At 40.2% G+C, this 23,329-nt stretch overlaps 1 protein-coding gene across 2 annotated transcripts in view; it reads right to left on the reverse strand.

Moving 5' to 3' along the window:
- CELF2 (CUGBP Elav-like family member 2) overlaps window positions 1-23,329 on the reverse strand; it is a 671,895-nt gene that overhangs the window by 546,842 nt on the left and 101,724 nt on the right. Inside the window, exon 1 of one of the 2 annotated variants that reach the window (XM_070800744.1) lies at window positions 10,763-10,914. The exons of the other annotated variant lie outside the window; for it this stretch is intronic. Within the exon in view, the coding sequence (XP_070656845.1) occupies window positions 10,763-10,815 (53 nt within the window). The 5' untranslated portion in view covers window positions 10,816-10,914. Of the gene's footprint in view, window positions 1-10,762; window positions 10,915-23,329 lie in introns of those variants that run through there. 2 annotated transcript variants of the gene reach the window in all.

Below are 23,329 nucleotides of genomic sequence, written 5' to 3' on the forward strand. Positions count from 1 at the left end.
TTTGGAGGAAATGGGGAAGAATCAGATCTGGGTCAGGGAGATTTTATAACACAAAGTTGCACAAAGGGGAGTAATTAGCTGATCTCTTGAGGTGCCTTCTGTTGCACCAAAACAGAGAGGGAGGAAACACAGGGACTGTATGCGGGAACAGACCTGACCTTGAGCCCTCTCCTTACACTATGACCTACAGCACCAGTCCCCAACCTTTTTGGCACGAGGGACCAGTTTCATGGAAGACAATTCTCTCATAGACTGGCGGTGGTGGTGCGGGGGGTGAGTTGGTTTCAGGATAATTCAAGTGCATTACACTTGTTGTGCACTTTTATTTCTATTTATCATTACACTGTGATATACAATGAAATAATTATACAACTCATCATGATGCTGCCGCTGATCTGACAGAAATGTGAGGTTAGGAAGTGGCTGTAAATACAGACAAAGCTTCCCTCCCTAGCCTGCCACTCACCTCCTGCTGTGTGGCCCAGTTCCTAAAAGGCCATGGCCCCTGGTACCAGTTCATGGCCCAGGGGTTGAGGATCCCTGATCTATAGAATATGATGCTAGTATTCAGGAACGCTTAAGTTTGAACACTTATTTGGGGAGTGTAGAGAGGTCACTGGCAGATCCTCTTTTGAAATAGTGGAATAAAAGCGGCAGGTGATCCTCTTCCATTTGGGAAAAATAACTTCTCTGTGGGGGTTTCCTGGTGGCTCAGATGGTAAAGAGTTTGCCTGCAGTGTGAGAGACCTGGGTTTGAGTCCTAGGCTGGGAAGATCCCTTGGAGAAGGAAATGGCAGCCCACTCCAGTATTCTTCTCTGTGGTCTCTGACCTTAGAGAGACATTCCCCCATGGCAGGGGAGTTTTTCCTTTGTTTCTCCTCACAGAGATTTCACAGGTTTGGGATGTGTTGGGTTTGTCGTTGATACTCTGCTGGTCCAATCCACTGGAGAAACAGACCCACTCAGCAGGGGGAATAAAGTAATTGTCAAGTGAATATTTTTCTGCTGATTATTGGAGTCAATGGACTAGAAACAATACCTGAGGATGACTTAACATCTGGGATTTTTGAGGGCTGGAATGAGAGGTAAAAACCATGGCAGTAACATTCCAACCTATGGATAACAGGATTTTTCTACATTTTTATGTGATCTTATAATACCCTTTGTCGTTATTAGTTATGCTATGTGCTACATTAGTCATGTTTTGTGAAAAACAGTAGATAATTCTCTGATATAATACATTATTTAAAAGGCCCAGGTCTTGTGTTCACTTTTATAAACATGTAATTCATTCTTTCTAGAGAATTATTACTGGATATAACTCTTGCTTTTTCATAGCCTTACTCTCCCCCTGCTCTGCAAAGATTTTTTAAAGTACCCAGGAGTACGTGGGTCATGATTCTTCAAACTTTCCAGTGGAAAAAAGAATGATGGGGTGCAAATTTTTCCCTTCGAGGGCACAGTGAAAGCAACATGCTTCACCAAGGTGCCAGTGCTCCAAGGTGCCAGACAGTACATTTTCAAGTGCTCTGGCCCAGAGCTACAAAACCTGGAGTCTACAGTGCGGCAAACAGGAGCCACAGTGCTGCCACCTATGTCATAGAGCTGCTGCAAGATTAAGTGAGATATTAAACAAGGAACTCTTAGCATAAAGCCTGGCACCCAGAAACTATCAATAATTCTTCTGTCATCCTGGAAGAAGACTAATAATCCCTGATCTTTGGGTGGTCAACCTGCTCTGACTGGACACCACGAGAGTTCCCCATAACCTCTCCCCAATCCAAGCATCTCCAAGATGTCACGTAATATGAGCTGAAGAGTATCTACACACGGCAGTCATTCAAAATCACACTGCACGCTTTCTTCTTGAGTTTGGAATTCATCTTGGGAGATTTATCAGGCATGTGAAAGAGAAATATCTCCTAAATGAGCTGGAGAAAGCAACGAAACAGAAAGAAACGAGGCCAGGCAGTGACTTAAAACATGTCAGGATTTGTTCTATTTTTTTTTTTTTTTCCATCAACATGTGCTGTTCTCATTAAAGGGAGTTTCTCACACACTCAGTAAGGGAACAGGCAACAGTGTCTTTTGTTATAGCCTGAAGGCTCGTCCAAACATTTAAGGGATGTGCGAGCCATAAATTTCCTCCAGACTGTAATCATCTTTGCAAGATCAAGTGCTCATGACTGAAAACATCGCTGACCTGTGAAATATCACCAAGGCTCCTCATTTTTTTCCCCAATAATGAGGTTAGTTTATGGCATGTACTTTGTCATATGAGATTTGAAAACATCCTTCCAACTATCTATCAAAACCACTTGTATTTTTGTTGCTGTTGTTGTTGTTGGTCAAGTCATTAGCCTAGATGATAGATGAAAGGTAAGCTATGGCCCTAGGGCCAAATACTACCTACTTCCTGTTTCTATAAATAAAGTTTTATTGGTTCATATTCAAGTCTAGTTATTTACATACTTCCTTTGGCTACTTTCATGTTTTGATGGCAGAACTAAGTAGCTGCAACAGAGATTGTGTGGCCACCAAAACCTGACCCTTGTACTATCTGACCCTTTATAAATGTTTGCCAACCCTTGATCTAGATCATTGTTTTATGTAGAAAAAATTCTGGTTGAATTGGGTTCTCAGAGAATTTAAAAATTTTCCATATTATTAAATCCAGACACTTGGCTGATTGCAACAGAAGGGAGGAAGTGGAGAGAGAATTACTAAACTCTGAGTTAGAAGACACTCATCCATTTATTCATTCCACATAAGACACCATCACCACCATCCCAGGGAAACTCTGGAGTATGAACAAAATACATAAAGCCTCTGGCCTCACGGAGTATAAAGTTAATGAGGGAGATACACAGAGACCACATCATTCATTCATTCATTCTTTTCATAAAACAATATTTATTTGGCTGTGCTGAGTCATAGTTATAGCATTTGGGATCTTCAATTTGCCTTGCAGCATGCCAGATCTTTAGTTGCAGCATGTGAGATCTAGTTACCTGACCAGGAATTGAACCCAGGCCCCCTGCATTGGGAGGGTGGAGTCTTAGCCAGTGGGCCACCAGGAAAAGTCCCCATTCATTCATTCTTCACTCATTCATTCTCTATAATGTGCCTGAAAATATTTTAGGCATCAGTTAACCATACCAAAGATAGATCCTAACAGTGGAGAGAAATAATAAATAAGCACATATGAAAACAGCAGATACCAATATGTGCTATAGTGAGAGTATTAGTTTAACCATACAAAACTGAAAGTTTTATAGGTCTGCAGTGGCTGAATGTTGGCAGTTTTCTATGGTTCAGCCTACCAGTGAGAAATGCTAAAGAGTCATTTTCAGATGGCTTTAAATTAAGGGGTCTGGGAGGGAGAGATATGTTAGGAGTTTGGGATTAATATACATACACTATGATATATAAAACAGATAAACAGCAAGGTCCTACTGTATACCACAGGGAACTATACTCAATATATTGTAAAAACCTATAATGGAAAAGAACCTGGAAAAGAATATACACACCCACACACACACATATATAACTGAATCACTTTGCTGTACAATTGAAACTAACACTAATTGTAAATTAACTATACTTCAATTAAAAAAAAAAATTGAGGAATCAAGGAAGGCTTCACTGAGGAGGTGACATCTGAGCTAAGACTTGAATGACAGTAGCATCCTGCCCGGTGAACAGTGAGGGAGTTTTCCAGGCAGAGAGCGGGAGTGAAAGTGAAAGTGAAGCCGCTCAGTCGTGTCCCACTCTTTGCGACCCCATGGACTGCAGCCTACCAGGCTCCTCCGTCCATGGGATTTTCCAGGCAAGAGTACTGAGGGACAGCTCCTTGCAAATACCCTACAGCCAAAATAAGCTTGCTTCATTGGACGAAAAGAAAGAAGACCAGAGGGGCTGGAGTAAGGTGGGATGTGGGGAAAGACAGAGGAGCTATGGTTGAAGAGATAGTCAAGGGTAAGGTCAGATGAGGTCTTGTGGGTTAGGATAAGGGTCTTGGCTTTTATTTGAAGAATAACCAGGAGGCTTTTAAAAGGAAAGTCACATGATCTGATTTACGGCTTTCAAGTGTTTTCATTCCTCTTCTGTGAAAAGTAGCCTATGATAGCAAGAATTGAAGCAGGGAGATTTAGGAGGTAGTATAGAGTAACAGAAGCAGAAGATATTAAGAAGAGATGGCAAGAATACACAGAAGAATTGTACAAAAAAGATCTTCATGACCCAGATATTCACGATGGTGTGGTCACTGACCTAGAGCCAGACATCCTGGAATGTGAAGTCAAGTGGGCCTTAGAAAGCATCACTACGAACAAAGCTAATGGAGGTGATGGAATTCCAGTGGAGCTATTTCAAATCCTGAAAGATGATGCTGTGAAAGTGCTGCACTCTATACGCCAGCAAATTTGGAAAACTCAGCAGTGGCCACAGGACTGGAAAAGGTCAGTTTTCATTCCAATCCCAAAGAAAGGCAATGCCAAAGAATGCTCAAACTACTGCACAATTGCACTCATCTCACATGCTAGTAAAGTAATGCTCAAAATTCTCTAAGTCAGGCTTCAGCAATATGTGAATCGTGAACTTCCTGATGTTCAAGCTGGTTTTAGAAAAGGCAGAGGAACCAGAGATCAAATTGCCAACATCTGCTGGATCATGGAAAAAGCAAGAGAGTTCCAGAAAAACATCTATTTCTGCTTTATTGACTATGCCAAAGCCTTTGACTGTGTGGATCACAATAAACTGTGGAAAATTCTGAAAGAGATGGGAATACCAGACCACCTGATCTGCCTCTTGAGAAATTTGTATGCAGGTCAGGAAGCAACAGTTAGAACTGGATATTGAACAACAGACTGGTTCCAAATAGGAAAAGGAGTACGTCAAGGCTGTATATTGTCACCCTGTTTATTTAGCTTATATGCAGAGTACATCATGAGAAACGCTGGACTGGAAGAAATCAATAATCTCAGATATGCAGATGACACCACCCTTATGGCAGAAAGTGAAGAGGAACTAAAAAGCCTCTTGATGAAAGTGAAAGTGGAGAGTGAAAAAGTTGGCTTACAGCTCAACATTCAGAAAATGAAAATCATGGCATCCGGTCCCATCACTTCATGGGAAATAGATGGGGAAACAGTGGAAACACTGTCAGACTTCATTTTTGGGGGCTCCAAAATCACTGCAGATGGTGAAATTAAACGATGCTTACTCCTTGGAAGGAAAGTTATGACCAACCTAGACAGCATATTCAAAAGCAGAGACATTACTTTGCCAACAAAGGTTCATCTAGTCCAGGCTATGGTTTTTCCTGTGGTCATGTTGGTTGGTCATGAGAGTTGGACTGTGAAGAAGGCTGAACGCCGAATAATTGATGCTTTTGAACTGTGGTGTTGGAGAAGACTCTTGAGAGTCCCTTGGACTGCAAGGAGATCCAACCAGTCCATTCTGAAGGAGATCAGCCCTGGGATTTCTTTGGAGGGAATGATGCTGACGCTGAAACCCCAGTACTTTGGCCGCTTCATGCGAAGAGTTGACTCATTGGAAAAGACACTGATGCTGGGAGGGATTGGGGGCAGGAGGAGAAGGGGACGAGAGGATGAGATGGCTGGATGGCATCACTGACTTGATGGACATGAGTCTGGGTGAACTCCGGGAGTTGGTGATGGACAGGGAGGCCTGGCGTGCTGCGATTCATGGGGTCGCAAAGAGTCGGACACGACTGAGCGACTGAACTGAACTAAACTGAACTGATAGAGTTCTGAGCACAATAAGATCACAGCAAGGAAAGTTGGGGCGAGAAAAGTGGGGATGCAGGAGATGTTTAGGAGCTGAAATCCGTGGAGCTGGTGATAGCTTGGATGTAATTAGGAAGGAATATGAGGGATGAGGGAGCCTGCCAACTTTCCAATTTGAGTACCTGGCTGGATACCTACTTGCTGTGATTCATAAGCCTGAGAACACCAGAAAAGAACCAGGACGTGGGGGAGATTATAGGTACCGTTTTCAACCTGTTGAACTTGAGTCATCTTTATGATTTGTTTTCCCTCAGGTGGTATCGATGACCATGAATTCTTATATGAATCAAATTGGCAGGATTTTTTTATTCTTTTAATCATACATCTACTACTTTGTCATTTTCTTTTTCTTCTTCTATGTACCTTTTTTTTTGACTTAGCTGATTTTGAGTCTCTTGAGTGAAGCCTTTGTGTTTGTGCTTTCCCAGTGGTCAAGAGGGGAGTGTTACAGTTGCAAATTGTTGGCATGAATGTTGGTGTAAGTCATTTCTTTTAAGCCGCTTAAGGTATACAGGAGTTAAAACAGCCAACAGCAGGATTCCCAACCTGGATATATATACATATATATATATATATGTATATATATATATTTTTTTTTCCATTTGACAAAATGAACCTAGGAGGGAGTGATGCCAAATATACAGTGCCTGAAAAAGGTTTATGACCTGAACTGGTATCCCACTCGCAGATCATATCTTATAACACCAAACTGGGGTGTAAGCAGATTCAAAAAATGTGCCTTGCAATCACTTTTCAAGAGCAGCAGGTTTGGCAGAACTCCAGGCTGTATACCTGGAGCAAACATGGAAAATATTCCAGGTTAGGCAGGTCTGAAAGTCTTTCTGTGTTATAGACCAAGCATTCTGCTCACCTATTAACCAGACAAGGGCAGTAGCAGTATTGTAATAGGATCCCTCACCTCTGGATTTGTAAAGCATTTTATTGACGTAAATCATATCACATATAACCCTGTACGCCGTTAGCATGCACATCCTCAGTCTCCAGCTAGATTATCCCATTTATAAGGTCATGTTGTATCTCTGCTTCTCCTGCATACACAGGCTCACCTCAGAGATATTATGGGTTTGATTCCAGACCCCTGCAGTAAAGTGAAAATCTCAATAAAGTGAGTCACACACGTTTTTCGGTTTCCCAGTGCAAATAAAAGTTATATTTAAACTATAATCTGTCAAGTGTGAAATAGCATTATGTCTAACAATTGTATGTGTGTGTGTGTGCTCAGTCACTCAGTTGTGTCTGACTTTTTGTGGCCCCATGGACTGTAGCCCACCAGGCTCCTCTGTCCATGAGATTCTCCAGGCAAGAATACTGGAGTGGGTTGCCATTTCTTTCTCCAGGAGATCTTCCCAATCCAGGGATTGAACTCGCATCTCCTGTGTCTCCTGCACTAGCAGGCGGATTGTTTACCACTGAGCCACCTGGGAAGCCCCTTAATTTAAAAATATTTTATTGCTGAAAATTGTTAACCGTCATCTGAGCCTTCAGCGAATCATGCATGATCTTTTTGCAAAAGTGACATTAAAGATCCCTGACCACAGATCACCAGAAGTGCAATAATGATGAAAAAATTGAAATATTCAGAGAACTACCAAAATAGGAAACTGAGACAAGAAGTGAGCAAATGTTGCTGGAAAAATGGTGCCAAAAGACTTGCTCATTGCAGGGTTGCTCCAAACCTTCAGTCTGTAATAAATGCAATATCTGCGAAGCACAATAAACTGGAGTATTAAACCATGCCTGTAATGGACGGAGCCTTAGTGTTGGTGAGTGAATGGCTCTATGAACCAGAATTAGCCAAAATGATGCCTGATTATAAACAATAAAGGAATTTAAAATGTAATGCTTAAATACTACCTAGTTTATAATAATTTATCATGGGAAAGAATTACACACAGTTGAAATGAGGATGGAATAACACTTGCCAAGGAGAGGTATGGACAGAATGAACTTGGTGCACCAGAGGTCAATGCAAAGATCCTTCTCTTTCCCAGGTCTTCTCAGTCCAAGTTTGTGGAGCTTTACTTACTCTGGCCATAAATACGTTTCACTTATGTTAGAGACACATTGAGGGGAAAGGCAACATTACCACTGGTTTTCAAGTACATTAAGACTAGGGATCATCATCTAAAAAAGCCTTTGGCATCACCGACTCAATGAACATGAGTCTGAGTATACTCCGGGAGTTGGTGATGGACAGGGAGGCCTGGCATGCTGCAGTCCATGTGGTCGCAAAGAGTCGGACACGACTGAGCCACTGAACTGAACTGAACTGGATCTTACATATGCTCAGAGCTGGGGCCCGTCTTATCCATTTGGGCAATAATATTAATAAGTTAATCACCCAAAACAATTTTTTAAAAAGCACCCTTAAGAAATATTTCAATATTAGAAGTAGGTTACTAATGCAATTAAAGAAAAGGAGAATGAAATTTATTGTAATAGCTGCATCATGAGGGCATTCACAGAAGTACTTTAGCATCTCTCATTTAAAAGTAAAAGTTAAATCTACAAATAGAAGAAAATATCACTGACAGGCCCATAAAACACTCGTGTTTTTTCATCTAGAAATCCTGGGAATTACTTAATGAAAGCAGAAAGGTATATGCACAAAGATGCCACTGAATCGTTCATATAAATCAAGGACTGGAAACGGTCTAAACTTTCAATCAACGGGGTAATTCAGTAAAAACAATGTACAAATCAACATCATTTATACCCATTAAAAATTTGATTATGAAGGGGAGGCAGAAACTTGGAAACGCATTTGATATTTAACTGCAGAGATTATAAAACGACACATGCTATATGATATGTATACACACCACCTGATACAAAGAACTGACTCACTGGAAAAGACCCTGATGCCGGGAAAGATTGAAGGCAGGAGGAGAAGGGGACGACAGAGGACAAGATGGTTGGATGGCATCACCAACTCAATGGACATGAGTTTGAGCAAGCTCCGGGAGTTGGTGATGGACCGGGAAACCTGGTGTGCTGCAGTCCATGGGGTAGCAAAGAGTCGGATATGACCGAGACACTAAACTGACTGACTGATACATGTGACGTTCTAGAGAGCAAGGTACAAGAATTTTTAAAAAGAAAATTATTGAGATAGATAATAGCCAATTTTTCATTTATTTGCTCTTTTGTATCATGTGGTTGCTTTTGTTTATTTTTAAAATATTTATTTATTTATTTGGCTGGAACAGGTCTTAGTTGCATCACAGGGAATCCTCAGTTGCAGCACTCAGAATCTTTAGTTGTCGCACTCAGAATCTCTTTAGTTGCAATATGTGAATTCTTAGTTGCAGCACGTGGGATCTAATTCCCCCACCAGGGATCGAACTCGGGCCCCCTGCTTTGGGAGTTCAGAGTCTTCGCCACTGGACCACCAGCGAAGCCCCTCATCTGGTTGCTTTTAAAAATAATAAAATTAGTTTATTGCATCACTATTTACAATAGCCAAGACAGGGAAACAACCTAAATGTCCATCAACAGTTGAATGGATAAAGAAGCTGTGGCACATATATATACAATGGAATACGCAGCCATCAAAAACAACGAAATAATGCCATTTTCAGCAACAAGAATGGACCTAGAGAGTATTATACTAAGTGAAGTCAGAAAGAGAAAGACAAACACCATACGTGGAATCTAGAATATGACACAAATGAGCTGACCTATGAAACAGAAACAGACTCACAGAGAACAGGCTTGTGGCTGCCAAGTAGGGAGACAGGGATTAGGAGTTTGGGATTAGTACTGTAGATGCAACCTATATAGGATGGCTAAACAACGAGGTCCTACTGTATAACAGAAGAAACTATATTCTGTATCCCGTGATAAACCATAATGGAAAAGAACATGAAAAACAATGTATATATATATAACCGAATTACTCTGCTATACAATAGAAATTAACATGACATTGTAAATCAACTACACTTCAATAAAATAAATTTTAAAAATAATAAAATTAGGCAGAGCTCATGAGAGAGAACTAAGTAATAGCCAATTAATACAAGACGTCAGGAAAAAGAGGTGCCTTGTTTGGGACTTGATGTAGTTCCAATGGAATCGTGTTCGGGAGTAGATACCAGAGACAACACGTCATTGTGTTGAACCACTTTTTCATAAAAACTCATCAACATTTTTTATTTTTTAAAAACTGCCCAAAGTTCTTTTGGCTGGGAAATACTCTTCAATGTTAAGTTAAACTAGAAAGGAATTGTGAACTCTAAGGGAGGAGTCAGTTTAGACTCAAGTGGAGGAAATGCATAAACTTTTGCCCCTTTGAAGTCCTTGGGTTCTCATTTTTCTGGGTCTCTGAATCATGAAGTGGTCAGAGTTCATCTTTTCAGGGGCATTCAGAGAAAGAGCTCCTTTCAGAAACTCCACTCATTCGGTTCAAAGGTGAGCCGAGTTTTCATAGCACTGGCTTTTCCAAATTAGACCTGGGGGTGGGGAGGAGAGGTCAACAGGAGGAAACCGCATTTCCATGGGCTCTCTTCCTAGAAGAGCAGCAATAGTTTTCTGGAAAAGTTCGCTTTTTTATCTGAAGTCCCAGAAAGTTTGCCACTTCTCTGATGGATTCAGTGCCCCATGAAACGCAATGACAAGGATAACTGGTTAAGACTCGGCCGACGTCAAGAATCATTTCACGAAGACAAACTGTCATTAAAATACGCCGCCTTCCCCTCGGGGATGAAACTGAGGACTTCTCACGCCCCTCTTTCCGCGTCTGCTGGAAGTCGATGCCGAATCACCCCGGAGCACCCCAGCCCCGAGCAGATCCGGCGGCCCCCGCCTCCCACCGCAGGCGCTGCGCGCAGCGACCCGAGCGCCTTAATTGGGGGGGGGGGGGTGCGGGGGGAGGAACTTGGCCGTGAACGGAAACAGCGACGCGAGAGAAAGGAAAGCAGGCCTACCTTAAAACTTTCCAGTCTTTGAGTGGATCCAAATCAGAGATTAAAGAGACCATTGTCTAGAGGGTGGCTGAAGGCAGGTCCAGTCCCGGGCGGAGGGGGCGCGGGGAGGGAAGGGGAAAGGAGGCGGCAGCCAGCTGCTCGGCTCAGGCCCGGAGCCACTGGGCGCCCGCGCGGCTCTTCCTCCTTCTAGGATTGATAAGCACTTGTCCTGGCTTTTCTCCACCCCCCCTCCCCCCCACACACCCCCCAAATCAATCTTGCGCTATATTACTTCCCCACCCCGGCTCATTTCTCCACACCACCTTTTAAAGCCCTTGTAATCTGCTCCGACTGATCACATTTGACCTTTTTGTAGCCCACTTTATTCCAAGCACAGCTCTCAGTTAAATCTCTCTTTATTAACACCGTCCTTCTTGGCTTGCTTTTGGAACAAACACAGATCAAGCCTGAAGCCTCCAGACTTTACCAGCAATCATTTACAGATTACTGCAAGCTGCAGCTTTCTCCTCCTCTGGGGCATCCTCTTGCTTCTGAGATTTTGCTTTCATATTTCTGTCAGAAAACCGGTTAGGTTTCTTTCTTGATTTTTTTTTTTTTTTTTTTTTTGGTGGCTTGGGTTCCGGGACACCAGCGTCGGTCTTACAGCTTCCCTCAGAGGCTGTAACTACATGACTGTTAGGATTTGTTTTTTAGAAATAATTTGGAACCAGGCTGCTTAACAAGCTAGAATTTACTGTGTGTTTTCTGGCAGAGAATTTGCTACACTGCTCCCCCCCCCCCCCCCCGCTTTCTTTCTTTTTCATGTTTTAAAATAACATGAAGAGGGGGAAATGTAGAATCTTTCTAAGCATTAACAGAAGAGGGCGTGGGCTTTTCTCCCTCAACTTGTATATCTTTTGTCCTTTATTTAAAACTGAACATCCTTTCAATAATCATCTGAAACCGTGCATAGCAGATGTTTAAAAAAAAAAATCCAGAGCAGAAATGTTTTCCTCTAGACTGGTCTGTGTGCTGATGTGGGTTGTTGGTGAGCATGCAGGTTTCTAATTTTCCTCAGCACTGTCTCTTAGTGAGTTTTCTGCTTTACTAGGTTCTAGCTAAGGCTCCGCTTCTGAAGCCCTTCCCCCACCCTGTCCTCCCAGGATCCTGGCATTGACCTTGAAATCCCCTGGCATAACGGTCTCCATGACTTCTCTGGTTATTCAGATTTTTCCTATGCCTGCATGCCACATGAGCTTTACTTGATTCTTGATCCTCTCTCTTTCTATCCAATTCCTCCTCTCCCTACCCTTATTTTAAAAGGTAATTTTAAGATCATCACCAGACATGGAAGATCAGCCTCCTTGGTCTAACAAAACAATGATTATTGTGCATGGCCAGTTCTAGGTCTTTTTGTCTTGGTTGAAAAGAGTGTGGAGAGTGTTAAGGGGTGTTAAGGGCACACTGGCACCAGCCGATAGTTTTCCCACAAGAAGAGTTCAGACTTAAAAAGAATGCGCAGCCATTCAATGTTCTGCATTGACCTTACTACCTAAAATGGTCAGCCTGGAGGATGGGTTCCAGTTTCTTGCCTTTAGGCTGAACTTAAAGAAAAAGAATCTCTGTAGGGAAAGATGTGGTGACAGTTGTTGGCAGTGTTCTGCTTTTATTGTCAAGAAGTTCTTCCAGTTAACTCAAAATGCCCCTCACAGCATTTTAAATCCTTTCCCTGTTACCCTTTTCTCTAAGGACCCCCTTCTAAGAATATGCAGCAAACCCTCAGCTTTCCCAGTTACAGTCATACACAGTTTCCTTAATGGCTGTAAATGACTCTCTTTAGGAGTCTGACTATCTTTATGCTAAACTGAAAGAGAATTTCATACCTGTTATACAAACCCCTGCCTCTCTGGAGCTTCATGCTTCTTCCTGGGCTGTCTTTGCTGTCCCACTGTGGATCTTGGGTCACAGCAGAGTAATGTATAAACCTTTACAGAACACTTGTAATCCTCAAGTACTTCACCAAATGTGGGTGATAATAATAGCATTTGTGGGGCGTGTACCTCCAAAGGGTTCCAAATGCTTAGGTAATTAATAAGATGTTTCTCCATTTAGAAAGTTAGCAGGAGAAAACAAAGATTATAGTGAAATCGCTTCTGTGACTACAGTGAGATCATCCTTATATATTAACCCATCTCTCTGCCGCTGAGATTCAGGTCTGGGGGAGAAGGGGGAATGGGTCCTTAACCCTTGGAGTTCAGGCTTAATGGGTGACAGGCGGAAGGACTTGGTTTTTGGCCAAAGGACGAAAGGACAAGAACGTGTTCCTCGATTACGAAATCATGTTTTAAGGCAGTCGTCCTTACAAAAAACTTTTAAAGGCAGTTCCTTTGGATGAAACCCTGCCCCAAGTCCAAGTGCAGAAACAGATTCTAGTGAAAGTTTATTACTGGAAACTGTTCTAATTTCTTTTTTTTTAATATAAATTTATTTATTTTAATTGGAGGTCTAATTTATTTATGTTAGCTCGTTTAGTCCTCGTAACTAACTTGTTTATGAGGTAAGTTATCAGAAGCACCCCCATTTTGTTAATGTAGGTGAGGACATTCAGGCATGAAAATTTGGGCTCCCAAGGCTAGTCCTCAGCAGGGGGAGGGGTGATACCCAGAAGCCACACCCACTGGACCCCACGGGAGTGGCCACACCAGGCATTCCCTCCCTCCCTCAGGGAGGAATACAAAAGCAGGGTGCATCTGTATCGGGGTGGGACTAGGGTTGTGATTGGGTTAGGCGTGGATAAGATGGTTTGCATGACCTTCCTGCTTCCTCTCCTAAGGCACCCTAGGAAACCCTAGCGTTCAGAACTGGCTTTCAAATCCACTCCCTGAAAGTGTTTGGTGATAGACCATCTTTGAAGGGCTGAATTGAGTCCAAATGGGCTGAAGATTTTGCTGTTCTCTTTCTTAATTTTGAGGAACAAGTGTTTTCTTACATATACTGGAAATTAATTCCATGCTTTATATATGCAGATTTCCCTTTTTCCTCTCTCCCCTAAGTATTCCATTCCTGATTTTGAACAGCTTCACATCAAATAGATCCATTTCCTACTAAGAAAAAGGCCATCAGAAAAATTCACTCACCTTCAGCTATTAGGGAACCCAGTAAGGATGAAGAAAGAAACAAAATACTGCCCTGTTCAAAATTTGGCCAACTATTCATCTTTAGCTCAGGAAAATCAACGATAAACTTTTTATATGTAAAACTCAAGAAGTTAAATTTAGTGTAGAAAACTCTGGCCCCCAAATATAATTTTCTTCCACGTCACTGAATGAATTACAGGGTTTAATTCTGTGTTCTTTTTCTCATATTTTGATTAATTGATATCTTTAAAAATGAAATTGTTTTATTATTGCTTATAATGACTTTTCAATAGTTGGCTCTTCTGAATTGTCCCTGAATTGTTAAAAAAACAATGTCATCCATTTAATTTCCAAAAACATGTTTTTTTAAAAGTATCTTTGATATTAATTTCTCATTTTTATATTAATTTCTCATTTTTATATTAATTTCTCATTTAAATGCTTTCTACTCTGCAATCACCCTCTGTTTTTTTTCAGTCTTCTAACTTTATTGAGGCTTTCAGTGGCTAAGTCAAAGATGTCTCTTGGTAAATGTCATGTTGCACTTGAAAATATGTGGGTTATTTTCAAATATCTTTTGATATTGATTTCTAACATAATTCCACAGGGATTAGAAAACATACTCTGTATGATTTTTATGTCTTTAGACCATGAAAGTTTTGCACCTTGATTTATGTCCCTGGACATGTTCCAGTGTCTCCTGGTTTATATTCTATGGGAACTTGAATAAAATTTGTATCCTACTGTTGTGTGAAAATTGTATAAATCTTAATTCTGTTGAATTGGTTCAGGTGCTTTTCAGATCTACTATATCCTACTTTTCTGTATATTCATTCTATTAATTTTTGAGAGTTTGATATTGAAACTCCAGCTAAAAATCTTAATTTATTATCTACTTAAAAATAACTATAATATACAGTGGGACTATATGTATCTTTGTTCTGTATTTTCCAAGTGTCCTGTAAATGTGTTATATTTTCATAATTTAAAAAATAAAAAAAGAAAGAGAAAATCAAAAGACCTCAGTTTATTTTTGTGTAAAATGGTGATGATAAAATTTGTCTTAATTATCTCAGGACATTATTTAAGGATAATGTATCTGAAAGTGCTTCAAAGAGGTTAGGAGGCTTAAATACTGTATTATAAACTTTCAGAATAAAGTGAATCATGTTATAAAAATGTACCTTTCCAAAAAAGAATGGTCATCCATATAAAGCAACATTCATGAACTGTCCCACTATTACCAGTGACAAGACTCGTAATTCTCCTTTGCATGTAACTAAACTTTCTATGTCTTTCCCTCTTCCCAGGCACAGAAACCAAAACCAAAATCCAAATGCAAACAAAAAACGACCCCCCTCTTTGGACCTCTTGCATCCAAGCAAACAAAACCTCAGGCCCCAAACCTTATGAGCCTGTGGTTTTCACAAGTATAGGGGTTAGAGTCACCTGGGAAGCAAATGGAAACCAGAATCTCAGTGAAGAGACAAGAGCAGGAGCCAAGGAAACTGCATTTCATACCAGACTTAGACAGGGAATGCTGATGGAGGGTTAGCAAATAGAAAATTTGGTGGCTCAGTGGTAAAGAATCTTCCTGCCAGTGGAGCAGATGCAGGGGACACGGGTTTGATCCCTGGATTGGAAAGATCCCCTGGAGGAGGAAATGACACCCCACTCCACAGCGGATAGACTGAGCATGCACTCAAGTAGAAAATTTGCCCTGGTCCTTTAGCATCCTGGGTGGCTTTTCATGTGTTGAGAACCATGTCACTGAAGCCAAAGGTGAAGATCTATGGGAACTCGTCTTATAGAGGAACAAGAAGCCCTTGGGTGTGAAGTAGCCAAAGAAAGAAAACAAGCCTTCTCCATCAGCTAGAAGTTAGACCAACCACTAAACAAAGCTTTAGAAAGACAGACATGATGTCTTGGGAAATTTATCTCCCAACAAAATGTTCTGATAGTTAGGAATTAAAAAAAAAACAAAAAAGCCTTAGCCTTGCTAAGGGGAAAAAAATAACAATTTTATGTCCTTTTTTTCATTCTGTGTTTGTCTCTAATTTCTGATTCCTAGGAATCTGATTATTCTAATTTTTTAAATTTTATTTTAGAAAATCTTGCTTGAAGCTTAATCAGTCCTAATTCTATTACTTCCTAATAAAGATTCTTTCCCCTTCTGCTTGTTTCAGATTTTTCTTTTTCTTATTTGCCATCTCTTTTCTTTTCCTCAAGTGGGTAAGTTCTCTCTCTCCCTTTAAGAAACTGAAATGACTGATTGGAAATACATTCTACTTCTGCAGAAGAAGCTTCCCTGGTCTTGGTGATGGGACAGAGTTGTAAAGCTGGCAGGTGGAACGAACTCAGAAACTCCAGCTCTTGTTCTTGACCCTGGAAATCAGATCCAGCTCTGCATTGTTTTCATAGCAGTGATGATAGACAAGGGTCGCCAGATAAATTCAGCACACTCTGTTGAAGCCGGATTTCAGAGACACGAGGAGGAAATTTTTGATTAAGTATGCCCCCTCCAAATATTACATGGGACACACATATACTAAAAAATTATTTGCTTTTTTATCTGTACTGACACTGTAAGTCCTGTATTTTAATTTGCTAACCTGACACGCCTATGCTGGACTGACTTTGAAATAAAAAGAGCATTATCACTGTGGTGATTATTTTTCATTTATGGAGGTACGTAAAGGCACACTGATGTTACTGGTTGTGTTGGGGATCAGAATAGGTCTCCCCAAAATGGGCCACTTCAGCATGTGGATTATTTTGAGTTACAGGGAATCAAGACCCCCAGGGGCTAGAAAGTCACTAGTGGTTTAGTCCACAGGTCATGTCCGACTCTTTCGACCCCATGGACTGTACCCCGCCAGGATCCCCTATCCATGGGATTCTCCAGGCAAGAATACTGGAGTGGGTTGCTATTTCCTTCTCCAGGGGATCTTCCTGATCCAGGAATCAGACCCAGGGATCAAACCCAGGTCTCTTGCATTGCAGGCAGATTCTTTATTGCTGAGCCACCAGGGAAGCCCAAAGAGACACTACTGCCCCTCCTTCAACTTCATAGAAGAACTTAGATTAGCTTTTTCCTAAAAAAGTTATTAGCAGAGAGACATTTTCTCTAAGTGGCCTCATCTATATTACAGGACAAACATCTCATTACCAGACACATGCTCTTGTCATCATCCTGTGAATGGCCCTCCCATCTTTGGTCCTCGAAAGCCCCAGGGCCCATCCCATTCCTCAGATCAGGATGACACATATGCCTCAATTTACCTTTCTGTCTCTGACCCTCTCATTACGTGTGATTCCTGTACATGTGAAATTAAACTCTATCTTCTCCTGTTAACCTGTTTCGTGTTAGTTTAATTCTTGGATCAGCCGGAAGAACATGGCAGGGTAGAGGAAAGTTTTTCCCTCCCTGACAATCAGGCATCAAAATGCATTTACTGAAATGTTCTTAAATCATCTTTACTGTCTTAGGTGTTATAAGCCAAACATAAAAAGCCCCACTTGAGCTTTCTTTTTCAACAAAGCAGTGATATGATGAAAGAATGCCTGTATCTTGTAATATTGGAAATTAGAAAACGCCAGGCAGCCTTCTTAAGAGGGGCAAGTTGAATGCATTTTTAAGTGCTGGTAACATTGATATGTTCAGAAGCACCAAAGCTGACATTTTGTAAAATTTGGGAGCCCCTTTGTATTGTATTTATCTTATACAGATAACACAGCTGCTGTGTCCTCTTGTTTTTGCACCAAATAAGCATCGCCTCCTATTGTATGAAGTCTGAACCTGAAACAGTTAACCATTAATCTTCAGTTACATAAAATGTGTCTTGTACCTATCCTCACATTAACAAGGTCTACAGAGACCAACTTCCAAAGATGGCAGGATTTCTCTCTCTCTTTTTTTAAACAAATGAATATAACTTTAATGGAATTTCAAGTGCTTTCCTGTTTGGCTCCCAACACTTGATACAATAAAAAGCCTATGAACAAAGATATGTATTTTGGTGCTTCGTCAGTGATTGGAGAATTGCTATTATGGAATACGCACAAAAAATTGTTATTATGGCAACTAAAAAAATTCTAAAGTGTCTCTGAAGAGACAGCTACAAAACCTGCTAAGGAGAGGGGAAGACAGAATGTGTTATTCAGGGTCTACATATGTACCGAATATTTCTAACGATGCAAAAACCCTCTTAACAATTGGGAAGGAATGCTTTTTCTCATTTGGAGTCTTAGTCAGCTGAACAGGAGGGCAAAATGGATTAAAGCAGGAGGAGAGGAGGGTTGAGTCTCTGCCAGGCATATTTTAAAAGTGAGAAAGGAAGAGAGGAGAGGAAACCAACACCCAGCCAGCAGCTTTTCATGCCATTCAAAGGAATCACGGGCCAAATTTGGTACATACAGAGGGGAAAAAAAAAAAATTCGAGCTTTAACTCCTGTCCTGCCACAGAAGATGTGATTTTTAAAGCTGTATAATGTCCTTCTTTTAATTTCCAGTCTGCTTTGTTAGCACTCACAGCTCCCAGCAAGAGGGACAAAGCGATGCCCAGAAAAAAAGATGTATTGTTCAGATGGTCCCCGTAGCCCAAGCCAGGAAATAGAAACCTGCACCACTGATCCTAGTTTTTTTTGTTTGTTTGTTTTTGTTTTTTCTTTCAGTGGCAATTTCAGATTTCTCTGGTGTTTGTGTGCTTCAGGATAGGACTTCTCACTGCTTTCTAAGGGGGAAAACTGAGGTTTAGAGGAAAGTCAAACATAATTGTCAAGTTTCCGGTCAATGAAACAATGTCAACATCTGCTTATGAAAGACTACCTGACCAGGAATTCTGCCCAGGAATCACTCAGAGAAAAGGATAAGCTGCCTCTTACTATCTTCAAAGACAAACCCAGCAGACCTAAGTGGAATTACATTGTGCAATGAATTTACTTGAAGTCACAGATTTAAATACCTAATAACTTGTTAATTTAATTCAAAGTAGCAACTGCAAACAAACAAAAATATTGATTGATAATTGATTGTATAAAGTGTTTCCCAGGTGGTGCTACTGCTCCTGCCAGTGCAGGAGATGCAAGAAACACAGGTTCAATCTCTTAGTTGAGGCTATCCCCTGGAGGAGGAAATGACAAGTCACTCCAGTATTCTTGCCTGAGAAATCCCATGCACAGAGGAGCCTAGTGATCTATGGTCCATGGGGTCCCATAGAATCAGACACGACTGAGCTACTGAGCGTGCACAGCACATAAAGTGTTTATTTGGCAATCAAATGATCCGTTAGGCAGTGCTTTTCATCATGCTGGAGGACCATGTTTCTTTCTTTTTCTTTTTTTTTAACTTTTCAATATGTTGTAGACCAATATTTTTGTAAGATACAATAAAATTGAATTACTAGAAAAACTAAATTCAAAGTATGAACCAAATTTCAAAAATTATTGGATTAATATATATAAAATTACTCTGTAAAATTGTTGAACATGTCCCAACTCTTATTACTAATTATTAAAAACGAGCAATCCAGAGATCTGCATTGGTTTATGCTTTTCACACTCTGAGTAATGCTGTGAAAAGTATTCAACAACAATAAAAAACAAATTCTAGAGATTTTGAAAAAATAGCTTTAGGATCTGTATTGAACCAAGCCATATGTGACCTAAGGTGAATAGAAATTATATTCATTTATATTGTTGATAAAAAGAAAATGTATTCTAGTGAAATATAAAAAATGAAAATCAATTAACTTAATAGCCAGCTGATACCAGATATCCTTAAAGTCACCATTTGATGAGAAATTTAAAAATCATTTATAATTACACTCATGCTTTAAAAAATTGGGACTTGAGTTCATTGAAAATAATCTTTGTTGATTGGGAAGTTTGGAAATTAGTCCTTACCTGTGACACATCTCCAATTTGTTCCTCTAATTCCTATTTTACTGTACATTAGCAAAAGGAAAATGAAACACTATTAATTTGCCACAATTTAAGATATCTTAATATATGAAAATCCAGATGTATCTCTCCACAGATCATTTAGATTATAAAATATTTTGAAGGTTTCCTAAAATAGTTCATTTCCCCTAGTGTACTTGAGCAGTGTTTTAAACCACTAAACAGTTGTCACAGTTATAATAGAAGGACCTAGAAGTGAAAATGGAAAAGACTATTGATTTAACAAACCCATAGCACTTACTATGTCCCAGCCAGTGTTTTAAAGGTTTTACAGAAATTAACTCACTCAATCCTCATAGGAAGCGATGAGGCAAGCTCTATTTTTATCTTCATTTTACAGATGAGGAAACTAAAAGCTCAAAAAGGGTAAAAAATGATCATAGTGAGTAGGTGGCAGAGGCGAGATTTGAAACAAAGTGGTCTGGTTTTCGAGTCACCCTCTCGTTCCAAACCTAAAACACATCTTCTAATGGACAATCAGAAGGAAAGGCAAAGCATTTTTCAAATCATAAATGTAGTTCAGCTGGATAATTAAATGAATGAGCATTGTGGTTTTATTAAAACTTCTCTGAGACTTCCCTGGTGGTTCAGGGGTTAAGACTTTGCATTCCCAATGTTGGGAGCCTGGGTTTGATCCCTTGCTGGGGAACTAGATCCCAAATGCTGCAACTAAGAACCCCCATGTCTCAACTAAAGATCCCACTCTAGGCAATGAAGATCCCCGTGCTGCAACTAAGACTTGGTGCAGCCCTCGCACCCCACCCCAAACAACAACAACAAAAAACTCACATGATCATAATTCATTTATAGATCAAGGCAGAAGGCAGAAATCATAGGTTAATTCTGAGATCACTGAAGAGTCACTGAATATTCATTCACCTCCCTTTTGAAAGCATTCTTTCAGAGTCCTTGCTGAATAAGATAACTAGAGTAACAAATGACCACTCAGTTGCCTTTGTACTTTCCTTTATAAACATCCACTCCAAAGTGTTCCTTTATGGGAGAAAACAACTCCAGCTCTAACCCTCATCAATGGATCCTTTATGCATACCCTACGAGAGCTTACAAAAGATCAAACGTTTCTGAGTGTGCAGGTAACAAAAACCAAAAAAGCATTTCCTGAGTCCAGAGGGGAATTACTATTTGCCATCTAAAGATCAAAACCTACATGCATATAAGTACAATTAGGAAGGAGATATTCCCAAAGGGAGGTTTGGATGAGATGGTTGGATGGCATCACTGACTTGATGGACATGAGTTTGAGCAAGCTCCAGGAGTTTATGACGGACAGGGAAGCCTGGCGTGCCACAGTCCATGGGGTCACAAAGGGTCGGACACGACTGAGCAACTGAACTGAAATGATTCCCAAAGGAGAAAAAGTAGGAAGGAAAGAAAATGTATCTAGATAGAAACAATGATAGTAGAAGCCTACTGGTATAAAGTTCAACAGAGCATCACTGAAACAGAATATGGTCCTCACAGTCTTTACACTATTCCTTTAATAAAAAAACTAATAGATGATGATGAAAATGTAATAATTACTCAATTGGCATCATATGAAAATCTGTGGGAATTCTATGGAAGTAAAAACATTAGACCCTCAATTCATATCAGAAACAAAATAAATACCAGACAGATGAAAGAACTAAATGTAAAAAGTAAAACCATAGAAAATTATAGAAAATAGGGGAGGCAAATCTTTATCTTGATAATTTCTCTGCTTTCAAGTAAAGCCAATTATAAAGGAAATTTTTAAGTAAAAGCAGTTATAAAAAATGAAGAAGAGTTTCACATTTGAATCCATAAAAATCTGTTATGTATACCTGTGGTGGATTCATTTTGATATTTGTCAAAACTAATACAATTATGTAAAGTTTAAAAATAAAATAAAATTAAAAAAAAAAAAAAAAAAACATCATACATTAGAATATGAAAACAAATTTTAAAATATATATGTACCTATAACAGCAACATTTTTGGATATAGTGGAGAAAATGTGGGCGAATGCTAAACACAGAAAATGTATAGGAGAAAGAATGCGAATGAAAATATACATATGAAATCTCTGAAAGAATAAAAGAAATGCTAGTTAAAATAAAATGAGGGACTTCCCTGGGGATCTAGTGGCTGCATGTGTGTGTACTCACTTGTGACCAGCTCTTTGTGAGCCCAGGAACTGTAGCCAGCCAGGCTCCTCTGTCCATGGGATCTCCCAGGCAAGAATACTGGAGTAGGGTGGCATTGTCTTCTGTGGGGGAATCTTCCCGATGGAGGGATCGAACCCAAGTCTCTTGCATCTCCTGTGTTGGCAGGTGGATTCTTTACCACTATTGCCACCTGGTCTGGTGGCTAAGACTCCACAATCCCAGTGCAGGGATCCCAAGTTCCATCAAGGAACTAGATCTTGTCTACCACAACTAAGAGTTCAAATTCTTAGACTCAAATTTCCGCATGCCACAACTAAGAGTCAGCCCAGCCAAATAAATATATACATAAATATTTTTTAAACATGAAGTACAGTGCTTTACCCATCCACTTGGTAAACGCCTTTAAACGACTACATGTAATGGCCAAATGAGGTACAATTAAATGGACCCACTCATATATAGCTAGCTATATGGCAGGTGAATGTTTAAACTGTGGTCCAGAAGGCAATTTGGAATTATATGTCAAAATTTTAAAAAATATTCTTATTATTTGACTCAGGAATTTCATTTCTAATTTTTTCGTTTTTAAGATTTATGTATAAGGATATTTATTGCAATACTGATTGAATGTGGTCCACTGGAGAAGGGAATGGCAAACCACTTCAGTACTCTTGCCTTGAGAACTCCATGAACAGTATGAAAAGGCAAAATGATAGGATACTGAAAGAGGAACTCCCCAGGTCAGTAGGTGCCCAATATGCTACTGGAGATTAGTAGAGAAATAACTCCAGAAAGAATGAAGGGATGGAGCCAAAGCAAAAAGAATACCCAGCTGTGGATGTGACTGGTGATAGAAGCAAGGTCCGATGCTATAAAGAGCAATATTACATAGGAACCTGGAATGTCAGGTCCATGAATCAAGGCAAAATGGAAGTGGTCAAACAAGAGATGGCAAGAGTGAATGTCGACATTCTAGGAATCAGCGAACTAAAATGGACTGGAACGGGTAAATTTAACTCAGATGACCATTATATCTACTACTGCGGGCAGGAATCCCTCAGAAGAAATGGAGTAGCCATCATGGTCAACAAAAGAGTCTGTAATGCAGTACATGGATGCAATCTCAAAAACGACAGAATGATCTCTGTTCATTTCCAAGGCAAACCATTCAATATCACAGTAACCCAAGTCTATGCCCCAACCAGTAACACTGAAGAAGCTGAAGTTGAATGGTTCTGTGAAGACCTACAAGACCTTTTAGAACTAACACCCAAAAAAAATGTCCTTTTCATTATAGGGGACTGGCATGCAAAAGTAGGAAGTCAAGAAACACTGGGCAAAAC

This window comes from Bos indicus, chromosome 13, assembly GCF_029378745.1.
Source record: "Bos indicus isolate NIAB-ARS_2022 breed Sahiwal x Tharparkar chromosome 13, NIAB-ARS_B.indTharparkar_mat_pri_1.0, whole genome shotgun sequence".
Lineage (NCBI taxonomy): Eukaryota > Metazoa > Chordata > Mammalia > Artiodactyla > Bovidae > Bos > Bos indicus.